This window comes from Notothenia rossii (assembly GCF_949606895.1).
Source record: "Notothenia rossii genome assembly, chromosome: 1".
NCBI classification, from domain to species: domain Eukaryota; kingdom Metazoa; phylum Chordata; class Actinopteri; order Perciformes; family Nototheniidae; genus Notothenia; species Notothenia rossii.
In genome coordinates, this window is record NC_136912.1 from 86,534,253 (window position 1) to 86,547,154 (window position 12,902).

General features: G+C 41.0%; 1 protein-coding gene across 4 annotated transcripts in view; it reads right to left on the reverse strand.

Moving 5' to 3' along the window:
* sbno2b (strawberry notch homolog 2b) overlaps positions 1–12,902 on the reverse strand; it is a 61,649-nt gene that overhangs the window by 20,205 nt on the left and 28,542 nt on the right. For 2 of the 4 annotated variants that reach the window (XM_079647634.1, XM_079647637.1), the window contains 4 exons: positions 3,079–3,255; positions 1,621–1,707; positions 855–960; positions 55–215 (listed from right to left, as the gene is read on the reverse strand). In XM_079647634.1, the coding sequence (XP_079503760.1) occupies positions 55–215; positions 855–960; positions 1,621–1,707; positions 3,079–3,255 (531 nt within the window). The remainder of the gene's footprint in view (positions 1–54; positions 216–854; positions 961–1,620; positions 1,708–3,078; positions 3,256–12,902) is intronic. The other 2 variants (XM_079647635.1, XM_079647636.1) reach the window with 2 other exon arrangements.

Genomic DNA, 12,902 nt, shown 5'->3' on the forward strand with positions numbered 1-12,902 from the left:
CGTTAGCCATCACAGTTACAGAATGAATAATTACTACATGCACAGTGTGTGTACCTGGCAGGCGTAGATAATAGCCTCTAGCTGCAGAGCGGACAGCAGGCCCCCGCTGACAGTTAGCTCAGGGATAGACAGAGTGTATGTGATGTCAGGAGGAGGGACACTGGACAGAGTGCTGGTCTCCACCACTATGTCAGGATGAGAAATTCCTATAGTGGCTAGAAAAAGGAAAACAGCAGTTTAAATAGGGGAACAGTTTACAAACATGAATGATAAATCCATAACTGTTTTTTAAGGGACCCTATCATGCTTATTTTCAGGTTCATATTAGTATGTTGTGTCTCTACTGGGACATGTCTCCATGCTTTAATGTTCAAAAAGCTCTTTATTGTTCTCATACTGCCTGTGCTGCAGCACCTCTTTCCACCCTCCGTCTGAAAGAGTCTGCTCTGATTGGTTATTATCTGGCTGGCTGTGTTGTGATTGGTGAACCGCCTAGAGAAGTGTGGGAAATGTACTGCCCCTAGCAAATCAATTCAATGTGTTGGATTGCTAGTCAATAAAAGCAGGAGTATTACACAGTGATGTCACTATGCTACGGAAGTAAATAAAAGGAGTCCAATGGAGACGTTCCCGGCAGTGGGGGAGTGTCTGGGAGAGATTCAACTTTAGGATTTAACCTTTGCACACCTCTCTCATTACCTTTATAACAAACTACAGGACACTCTACAAGTGAAAAAAAAAAGCATAATAGGGCCTTTTTAAGCAGAACACTGTAGATACATTAAAAATGAACTTTATGTTTATTTATTTATTTTATATTTTCTTCATGTTCGGCATTCAGTCTAGTAACCTACATTTGGAGGGTTTGTACTCAGCATATGTGTCTACATGTCCCAGTTCATCAGTCTCTTCTTCCTCAGCATCCTCTTCCTCCTCTGGGGGCGGCTGTGTTCTCTGAGGCTGGGCAAACAAAATACAAAAAGGTGAGTATGTGTTTCACGTTAATGAAAACCACATATGGGAGTTATGCTTCTCGTTTCAGCGAGTAAGGAAAGACACAGTAGCTGAAAGATAGAGGCGGGTCAGCTGTTAGTAGAGAGGTTAACGCAGCACATTTAAAACCCCTTATCAGGGCATGGTAACCAGGGCAACAGTGAAATAACAGATAAAGCTGAAAGGTGCAGAATGAATGAGAGCTTTGAAACATGTTTGTAGCTGCAGATAAAAGAATGCTTTACATATTCAGGCAACATCCAGTAATGTTATCTGAGAAGCTGGAAATGCAAAAGGGTCCCATTTTGACAGGTTAATATTACACTGTCTCTTTGTATTGTCACATCAACTATTGGAAAAGACAATGCAGTATTATGGAATAGTCCATTCTCTAGGTGCATTGGCAGAATGTCCAAACCATGCAATATGCAGCAATGCTTTCATCATCTGTGGTAATACAGAGAATGCACACTTACACTATAACTCTTAACATGCAAGTAGCTTTGAATACTGTCAAAATGTGACCCTCAGCGTTAGACTAGTGGCTTTTTATGTTGATATGAAAAACAGTCTAAGCCTTAAACCCAGGTTAATAACAGATCCGATTAGAGGGGTTGGTGTGGCTACCTGGAATCCTCCTAAGGGTGGGGTGCTGATAATAGCATGTATATCATCCAAACTGGCCAAGCCATGAAACCTGCTGGTGCCATTCTGCTGTCAACAATGAAATGAAATGAAGAAACACAAATGAAAACAGTGCACAATGCATAAGAAAAGAGTAACACAAAAACATGAGTAATCCTTGAATATGGAGTGCGTGTATATTATATGAATGTGCATAAGTGAATGTGGGCGCTTCATAGATGTCTGATGGAGCAGCACTCAAGAAAATGCAATTTGTTGTCAGGCGGTGAAAAGCCAACAACAACAACAACAAAAGGCAGATAAAGCCGTGTGTGTGTGGGAAACATAATGGATGAAATTAGGGCAGAATGAAAAGGAAAATATAAAACGCTTTCAGAAGGCGGAAGGAATGAATGAGCTCTGATTCATATCACAAAGATATCCCTGAACCCTCTGAGTCAAAGAGGGCTCAACAGCAACCAAGCAGGGATAGAGAAATAACACTCAACAAAGTCGCTTTCCTCAAATCACTGACTCTAAGATCATGATAAACTACACTGAGGGACAATCAATCCAAAACAAAGACGGCTATCATTTCAAGTCTCATACGAGTCTCTGTAGCGGGGGCTAATCTGGTGAACGGCTTCAAAATGTCTGTATAGTGTTTATGTGACCATGTCTGAAATATCAATATAGCTTGTTACAAATGGTAACGTTCATTCAATATAGTATAGGATTTACTTTTTGAGAATACTGGATGACTCAAACTTGAGTGTGTGCAATAACTGATCAAAGTAATACCTATTTACAGTCTAGTGACCCAATTCCAGGTCTCATTGTTGTCTATTGATCCGTTTGTGTGTGCAGAATTGTATTGATGCAGTAAGAATCATATATTTTTATTTTAAGATACTATTTTTCTTCTTCTTGTGTCCAATTTGCTGTGGAGAAGTCCAAATAGAAGTGTAGCACTAACATAAAAGCTAAATAAGGCTGCATTGGTTTAGTAGTGTCTTTTTCGTGTGGTCTAATGGCTAAATAGCTTATTTGAGGATGCAGAGCATTAGCCATGGTTAAAACATACATTAACTGATTGTGGCAATTAATTACTTCCCAAGTAGATAATTGATACAAATTGGCTAAAATCCATTCGGCAACTAATGTCGATAACAAGCAGAACATCTGTTGTTCAGCGATGGTACCACGTGACTGCTGCACTGTGTGATACAAATATGTATTAAACTGTTTTCTATCAAAAGACTGCACTGGTGCCGGGGTTTTGTGATGTGACTGGTGTTGGCTTATTTAGTTTTTTTCAAAAGAATGAACATGAACCCAGCTACACCATAAAAGTCCCACATGAGAGTGAAAGGTTGCAGAGAGCCAGAACAGCACGAATGTTTACAGAGAAGAGGGACAAGAGTGTTTTGGGTGATGTGTGAGTGGGTGCTGGCTACTGACCTCTAGCTGGCTCTGTGCTGGTGTGGTGGTGGTACTAGTGTTGACGTCCCAGAGGGTGGGCACTGTGTTCAGGTTGTCTGGGCTGATGAAGGGTTGTGCATCAGCATACTCCGACAGCGAGTCAGCCGGAGAGGAGAACAGGGAGTTTGTAGAGAGGTCATCAATGCAGGACAGGTCCTGAAGGCAGAGAGGAAGAGAAAGGATGTTATGTTCAACTTCTAAAGAAAGGGCAACATCTGTGGCAGAGCAGCGAGACATACCGATTTCCGTCCAGCTGTGAAAGAGTTGAATATTGTGAAATGACATGTGGATTGCCAAAAGAAAACCACAGCCAGAAACATTTCCAAGTACTCTCATTACCAAGTGTCATGGAGAAAAAAAAGTTACTAAATCCTAAATATATTTCCTAAAGCAGACACAAAACACAAAGCAGAGGACTATTCGGTGCATACCTCAGAAGGGAAAAGTTGGGAGTGAACCACAGACAATAAAGGTGGCCCATTCATTCTGGAGTTCAGCCAACACAGCAATATTTTGGGAGTAACACGAGAAGCCTAAACAAAATCTAATCATACACAGATGTGCGAGGTTGAGCACATAAAATAGAAAGCGAGTGGCGGCCATAATGAAAGTGCTTGTGTCTTCGTCTGTATATGTGTGTCATTTCAGCTATGGCTGCCTTCCAGACGCCCCTCTATTCATATCCTTTTCCAAACCATTAGCATGCCATGTTCTTTAACTAGCCCCTCACAGGCACCCCTTGGCCCCCTGAGACTTGTAAACATGGATGAGGGGAGATAGGGATTTGGAGGTGAGGAGGGGGGAGAGAATATGGAAGACACAACAGGCTGAACAGAGGAGAGAAATGTTTTGGGAAATGGGAACATGGGTCTACATTGTGGTGTATGTGTATTCCTGTGTGTAGTCCCTCAGTTTGTGTGCATGTATATTTATACTACATGGGCCATGTGTGAAATTCCCACACCCCCCTTTCCAACTACACCCTACAAAAGGACCATGAGGCAGCATGAATACTTCCAGAATATAATACTACAGTTTAACTCACTTTTAAGGGACAGTTCCACATGTGAGAAAACTAGCTAACATAAAGAAGAAAAGTGTCATCTTGATTGATAGGTCTGTGCTGCATGTATGGATTTACTACAGGTTAAGTTAGCTTAGTATAAACAGTTGACAGTTAACCAGCAGAGACTCCATGAAAGTAGTAAATAGGCATGTAAAACAGAAAATTGTCTTTGATTTGCAAACGTAAGTCTGCTTCAGTGCCTCTATTTCCAGGGACATATATTGAGACATCTGAGTTGTATTAACATGTTCCTTTCAGTACTGGCATGAGAGCAGATAAGCCTATTCCTCAAAATGTTGAACTGTTCCTTTAAGGCCCGATTGTCTGCGCTACAAACCACTGCGTTATATAATATTCAAAAAGAGAACATATGTATTAGATATCCCTGTAACTTAAACATGGTTAAATGTATTTTCTTACAGAGTAATACTTTCTCACCTAAGAATACTGTACAGCAACAAGCGGTGATAATAAGTGGGTTTGACGCACAACATGGTGTTATGACTGAAGATGACTATTAAACAAAGGGAAAATACATGCTGTGCGAACCCAAAGTAAAACTGTTAGGCAACAGAAATGCACGACACTTTGTGTTGCTGCCACCTCAACAATATGCTGCTTCTGATTAATGTGAGAAGCCGTGCTCACTTGTCATAGCTGCCTCCTAGCTGTTGCTCACAGTTCAGCTGAAAATGTTTCATAGGCATGAGAAGACAAGAAGCAGAGCGCTTATGTTAACATGAGTGAATCATGTGGGAATGGGGCCCAGTGAGGGTGGTAAACAGCAGGGAGACCAACAGAGACTCAACCCTCACAGATATGTGGATATTTTTGCCCTCTGATGTTAGAGAAACAACTTGCTGACCGTAACGCGGGGATGTTTGTGTGTTGGAAAGAGCTCTTCCAAGGGTACAGCCTGAGCTTATCAGTGTTTACTGGAAGCTATAAGAGAAAGCCTCTTTTTAACTTTGTCACTCCGCCTCTCTCTTTCTATTTCTCCCTGTGTGTGTGTGTGTGTGTGTGTGTGTGTGTGTGTGTGTGTGTGTGTGTGTGTGTGTGTGTGTGTGTGTGTGTGTGTGTGTGTGTGTGTGTGTGTGTGTGTGTGTGTGTGTGTGTGTGTGTGTGTGTTTCCTGAGGGCAAGATCAGACATGAGCTCAGAAAGCAGGCTCTCAGAAATGGTTCTGCACTGTAGACAGCTGAGTGGAACAACTGCCTTTTCTAGGGTGTCAGAGGGGTGTGTTTAGAGAGGGTTCCTGTTAAATATCACTACCAAACACATAAGCTTATTTTCTACCATACTTCCTTCCTCCACATTCTTTGTTGATTCTATCAGCTGTGTGTCTTTCTATCCCAGGAAAACGGCGTTGTTTCTTTCCAGCAGCAGAATAAATCATAAACAGTCGATAAATACATTTCAGAAAAAATAACTAAAAACTCAGATTTGATATGAAATACAGTTAGATTAAATGTATGGGCTGTCATATATAGCTTTGCTTGTAAATAATGTGTAATTAAATGAATGACTAATTATAAGCATCCCTCTGGATTCATTCAAGCTCAAGTTAAAACGTGTCCTAAATCTATTTGTTTTCAAGTATTTGCATTGAGACATGTAGGTCATTGCTCCGTGTTACGTTTGGATGTCAATTCTGGCTTTCCCATATAATGTACATTTCTGTGCTGCTGAGGCAGTGTTGTTATTAGAGTCCTGATATGAAAGCATAACAGAGAACTGCAGCAGGTCGGTTTATGCTAACCAAGTCGGACCGACCTGAACACCATGCTAATCGAGTTGTTAAGCAGAGCATAACAGAGGCAGCAGTGTTTGTCCCCTGGCGCTCCGTACCGAGGGCCAGCTCATCTTCTGTTCCTGAGAGAGGGTCCTGCCGAGCAGAGATAAGGCTTGAATTCCAACTGCTCTGATGCTAATCTGGCTCCCTCCGCAGCACACAGCCTCACAGCCGTATAACTACTTATCCTGACTGTGAATCCAAAATCTGAATGTGTGTATTTTGATTCTTTTCAGGGAATAATATCTGCTTGAATTCTCTACTGCAATTTCTGAGAATATGTAGGGAAAAAAGGAAATCAAAGTATGGGTGTATCTGTGCATGTTCAGAGGAGAACATGTGAAAGCCCATGTGAGTGTTATTTGTTCACTCTGCTGTTTGCTTTGCACGTGTTCCTCCTCTCCACTTCCATTTTTCTTCTCTGCTATAAATGCTAAACCCAGCAGCATAATCTTCCCTTACGACCATCACAGTAAAGTAGAAACTACGCACAGTTACTGGCATCCTTCTGACCACTGGTGATATTTTAACAACCTTGTATGCCAATTGAAGCGCTGTATAGAAGCATAACACGCATATGCATGTACTGTATGTCACATCATAAACCCAGAGGCCGTAAAATTGCATTTGAGTGCCTCGATAATGAAAGTTGTCTACTTGGAGATGATTAATAGAGGCACAAAGCAATGAAAAACAGGATCAAATCTTCTCTGTAGAGCGGAGCTGCATAGTGTGATGGTGGTGGTTGAAGGTGGGGGTTATTAACTAAGAATCAGAACTGGAAAAATACATTTTTCACACTAACCACCCACAGACAGCTTGGCTTCATCATCCGTTATGGTTGATGTATTTACAGTGTGATGAGTAATCTGCCACACAATAACCCCCTCTTTTAAAAGTAACATACAGTGAATCTGTTATCACGAGGTAAGTGCTAAAAATTAAGTCAGAATCCGTATTAGCAATTACAAAACAGTGAAAGGGCATTTATCTTTAGCTTCAACAGATGCTTTGGTTGAAATGAATAACAGCAACGTGTACAATGACACTGGTTGTGACACCGGTGATAAGCTCTGGCGCTATCATACAAGGAAGTCTGACAGCATTATCTTTTAGTGAGCTTTATAAAACAATACATTTCCATGCTTGTATTTGTCTCTAAATGTTACCATTAAAAGGAAAAACAATCAAGTTTCCAATCATAAAACCTTCATCAGACAACATAGTTTAAAATATGTTTGGTTTATTAGATAATAACCTTTCTTAATCAGAGGTCTGTAAAACAATACGTTCAGCAGCGTGTGTGTCCTGATAAGCTCCACTGTTACAATCATAGCCTCTCAAATCAATTTAGGAAAAGTTGATTACACTCGGCAAATGTTCTTTTTATTTATTTTAATTCTGTATGCTAAACTCTTCTGCATTGTAGGTTCAGTCACTGCTTACTCAACGGGAATATATGGACAGCACATGCCTCCTGGAACACACATGGTGCTGCCAGCTGCTCCTTCTCACCAGAAGTTGCTTTGGCATGCTTAGAATGTTGACAACAGTTGACATGTCAACATGACGCTGGTTAAACAACAGGGGCTAATTCCTTACCAACTTCCCACCTGTAATATACTGTAAATATAATGTAGTTATTTGTGATGCAGTTCATGACCAAGATAAAGACTGGAGATGTATTGAACCATTATGAGAAATAAATCATGTTGTATGCCTTCAGTTTCCTCAATGAGACATATCGCAGATTATATTACCCCCTGCTATCAAAAAGCAAATATTAGGTAAAAAGTACTGTATCTAGTCCTAGGCCACATCCTGTTAAACTCAATAACCTGCGTTTGGGCAGGGCCAGGGCAGGGGCCAGGCCGCGGCCCCAGGCAGGCCAGGCCCTGGGCTTTCCCCTCCTCCACACTGCCAGCTTTTCCAAGGCCAGGAAACAACTCACCCTGTCCTCCCACCTACCCCACACGCCCACATAGACAAACACACACCTCAAATAACCTCATGATATGTTTCTGTCATCTCTTTCTTATTTTCCCTAGTGTTTTAAACTCCATCCCCCTTGTTTCCCCATCCCTCTCTTTCCCCTTTCTCCCTGCATGTTCAGCCTCTCTTTTTGTGTTTATTGTAGTTTTGTTTTCCCACAGTATTCTGCAAGACCAGGAAGAGGATCTCTTTAACCCAACACTTATCTGTATCAACATCCTTTTTGGTAGATATTGTCAGTCACATAGATCAATCAGGACAAAAATGGCCTTATGTTAAAAGCACCATTATGCCACTAAGGATGAAGAGAAATGTAAATGTGTGCCTTTTGTACAATGCAGTGTGTACTGATATAGGCAAACTAAAATCTAAAAGCAAAAATGTTAGAAGTCCAGTGGCGTCTTAGAGCAGCAACTGCTTTCCCAATCGGCCTTTTTATGTTAATGTGCCATTGCTCTTGACTATAATGTAGGTTGTCAAAATGACAGTGTGTATCCTAGTGTAACACAGCAAAATAAAGAAATAGAGTGGTATTAAACCACCCACCCCACACTTGATCAGCTGACTAAAACAACCCCCACCCCAGACCCTCCATTCTGGGGTCAGCTGTTAACCTTGTCCATGCTATCAACAGAACCTGATTGATGGACGTGTGTGTGTGTGTGTGTGTGTGTGTGTGTGTGTGTGTGTGTGTGTGTGTGTGTGTGTGTGTGTGTGTGTGTGTGTGTGTGTGTGTGTGTGTGTGTGTGTGTGTGTGTGTGTGTGTGTGTGTGTGTGTGTGTGTGTGTGTGTGTGTGTGTGTGTGTGTGTGTGTGTATGTTGTGTGTGTGTGTGGTCAGGCTTTAAGGCCTCCACTGGTATCTCTCTGTCTGGGGTATGTTATGCTAAGCTGTATGCATGTCCTTCAACTCTGATATATCTATTAGGCTGTGACTTTAATAGCGCTGCTCTAAGCTTTTCTGTTTCCTTGAAACAGACAGGAAATATTTCCAAAAGCACTTCTTTGATAGATGTGTTTTTGAGTAAACTGGTAGCACGTGCACTTTTTTCAAATGAGGTATTCAATCAACCTGCAATGGTGTTTTGTGAAAAGTAGAAAACCTCTTTGTATCCTCAATTGACTCTAGAAGACATGCAGACATAAATCAGGATCAAGAGTCCAATTTGTCCAAAAGCCATTGTGTTTTTATGAGTACACCTCGAATGGTTTAAATCTTCTTTTTGACCCTTTAGTCACATAGCCTGCAGCCAAAAGATACATTTGAACACTTTTTAAAGTCCATCACAGATAATTCAAAGTCTCAGGCCTAGAGAACGGTCGTCACAGCTTCAGTTGTTTCACTAAGCACAAAGAGCTCCACTCAGGACCCCGCCAAGCCAAAGATGATTTTAAAAGGCCTCTGACAATATTATTTAATACCCAGGTTGACTTTTCTTGACATCTGTGCTGAAATGTTGGTCTAAGAAATAAAAGAGATTAACAATGTTCAATGTATTTACACTTTAATGATTATAGGGTCAAAAGTAAATGATCATGTCATGTTTGTCTAGCCCACAGACAGCCAAGTCTCGCCTATCCCTGACCGACTATTCAATGCTAATCGAGGCAGCATTGCCCGTCCAGCAACCTCATGACAGGCAAGTCTTCATGTCCTGCCAAGTCTGAGTAAAGTGAGCCATGAACTGTTGCTGCTTACAAACGCTTGGAACTTTCCAGTGTTTTCATATGTTCTGGAAAATAAAAGGATGTCATGTCAATGTTCCCAGCTAGCAGCCGAATGACGGTGCTGGTTCAAAGAACAGTTATTTGTTCATATGGAAGAGCTTTAAACTTCCACTGAGCCGACTACTAGAAACACGGCAAACAGGCTCCAATATCCACAATGTGCTGCCAGCAAATACAACTAAATAAAAGTCTGGCAAATTCAGATTCTTGTTCAAGTACAAAAAGTAGCACAAGATGGTAAATAACAAGAGAACAGAGGAAAGAGAGAGAGAGAGAGAGAAGCAGTGAGAGAGATTTCATGGGGTGGGTGCAAAGAGGAAGTCAACCACAGAAGGGTGCCATGATGAAAAGCCAATTGACAAATAAGAATGAAAAAATATGGTGGGTTTTGGAGAAGAATTGCAATCGCCAAAAAAAAGGGCACAAAAGTACACACAGTCTCAATCTACGTGCGTGTATGTGTGATGACCTGCATGAGCTTGCGTCTTCAGTGCAGAGGAAAGTAGGTGTGAGGGGAGTCTTGACGCAAGATGACGTCTGAGTTATGAAGAAATGTCAACATACCACACAACCCTTGCAACAGGGGCTGTCATTTCCTACAGGCACATGGGACATCCCTAAAGAATCACTCAGAATGTATCAACATTCTGAGTGAGGTAATGACATTTCTCTCGGGAACACTTTATGCGTAAAATTGTATTATCTCTAGAGGACAAAAACATCTACCAATTAGGAGTTTTATTCCTCTAAACCAAGCCCTTTTAATGTCTTGAGTTCATTATCTGATGTTCATATCTGTGGGTTAATTAGTAGCATACAGCCTGAACTGAAGATGCTATTTGAAGTCTGAAATGACATTTGACTATATCCTATTGTTATGCTCTAGTGGGAACCCAATACTAAACAACAAGAAGGCTCAAAATTGTCTGAACGTCTAAAATGTATATTCAAAGCTTCTCGTATCACCCCAAATAACCTTGCTCTCTTTTGTCTCGTGTGTATGACACACACCCAGGCTTTCCCACACCTGCGCCCAGTGAACTACACGCTGTGACTCATGACGGTGGGCTTGTTGCCCGTAAGTTGCTCGTTTGGTTTTTAGCCAAGAATCTAACTTCTAGCAAGGGGATTGTATTTACTTTCATAACCCCGGGCTCATTGGCTGGAATCAAGTTCAACTTATCTTCACATTATGACGACTGCATGGTGGCTAGGAGACAAACACGCTTATATTATACAACAGTTAAAACCAATATGTACTCAATGTATTGAGAAAATTGGAAAGAGACACCCTGAACCAAAATGTAAATGACACCCAACGGTATAGGGACAGAACAAGGATGGAGAGAGTAGTTTAACGCTTAACACAACATAACACCATTCAGCTACAGGTTAGTAGTTTGTTGGTGACACATATTAATACAAACTAGAATGTATTCAATTCTATCTCAAATCAAAGTTAAAAAAGGAAAACAAAAAGGCTTAAAGGGCTGTTAAGTGAAATGCTACCGTTTTGCCAAGACTACTCACTGGTGCAAAGAAACTGCAATTACCGGTATTCATTACCAGTAAAACTAGATGATCCGTGAAAGTGAAATGTAATATTCGTACCCTACTGCAGCTGCTGCCCAGCTTTCTGAATACATTCAGACCTGACAGATTTACTGCACCTTGTTTCCTGCATGAACTGTTTTAACAGTCGGGAATAATTATCCAGAATACCACCCTGTATTTTCACCTAGCACCCCCATGAATTATTCCACTGTTGCAATTACACATGGCAGATAAGCAAGACGGCAACATGTAATCTCTATTTTGAGCGCAGCAACCTGCATTACTGGCATCCACTCATCATCACTCCATCCCCTCATGCTCTCACCCATCCTCAAAATCATTTATTCACATCTCATAAACTGCACACCTAGGTCATGCTTTAAAATTTAACGTATTACAAATACTTTCCCACCAAGAGGCTTCCGTGCGGCACCCCTCGTTTTTCCAGCCAAAATTCACAAATGTTCAAGTTTGTCTTAAAACAGTGCTCAGGATATTTGCCCTAAAAAGACTGTAGATCTGGATCAAACCATCTAACTCAGACGGCTGGAGACTCATATAAGCTTCTGATCAACTTTGGAATAAATTACCACCCCATCTGTTGGTATCGCTTCTGAAAAGTATCTCTAAATGATTGGTATTAACATGAGAAATAAAACATCGTTCAATGTTCATATCTGCCTTTTTATGTACAAACTGGGACAAGAGAAGAAAATGGTCTACGGGATAAAGTCTGCGCAAATGGAAGAAACATTAAAAAACGGTCCATCTTCAGGTTGCTGTGTACTAGACAAAACACATTGTTCAGGGAAAAACCGAATCGACGCCCCCGATTGTGTAATTTCACTGATTTCTGTGAGGAATATAAATGCTGACGTAGTGGGATTAGCCAAACAATTTAAATCAGAGATTCAGTGGAAATGTGCAAGACTCACACCAATGAGCACATCGACAGACTAACATTATGTAGTCTAATATAGGACAAATGGGGAAAAAACTGTGCAGTGCTTCTTACAGTGCAATGCAACCGTGGCCATATTTAATAGCCATCAAGTAAACAGACAAAAGTGCTATTTAGCCTGACATGATATCAGGTTCTCACACTTACTGGAAGACAGCAAGGAAGGAGTGAGACGGACAATCATTTGTCACAGTTCCTGGCTGGGAAGGAGAGCATCAAAGACGTAATGTGTGACTGACTGGCAACTCTGGTGTGCCAGCATGGAAATGTACTGCCTGACTTGATGATGGACAAAAGCAAACTGGGAATCGAGAGCCCAAATCCCAACCATTGATTAGCTTTTTTAGCATACCTCTTGTTCATAAACAGCAGACAAGTAAGTGAAGTTTGCAGAAAAGGAAATGAGGAGAGTATATTTTGTTTCCTGTGACAAGATTTAAGTCTTATTCTTCCGTAAGAATACATCCAAATGTAGATTTCTATTGAGCATTTTCCTTAGTCTATGACGTGGCTCAGTCTTTGTCCAGGAAACACGCCTTTGTAAGCACTGCCGGGAAACAAATTCAAAACCTTTTTTGAAATAGATTTTCATATTGTTTACTGAAGGTGTGTAACCTGCTCCTTGCAATTGAATCACGTGTTTATCCTTTGTTTTGTCAGACTAATTCAAATGACAATACATAAATAAAAAAATTACTTTCCTTTCTACTATA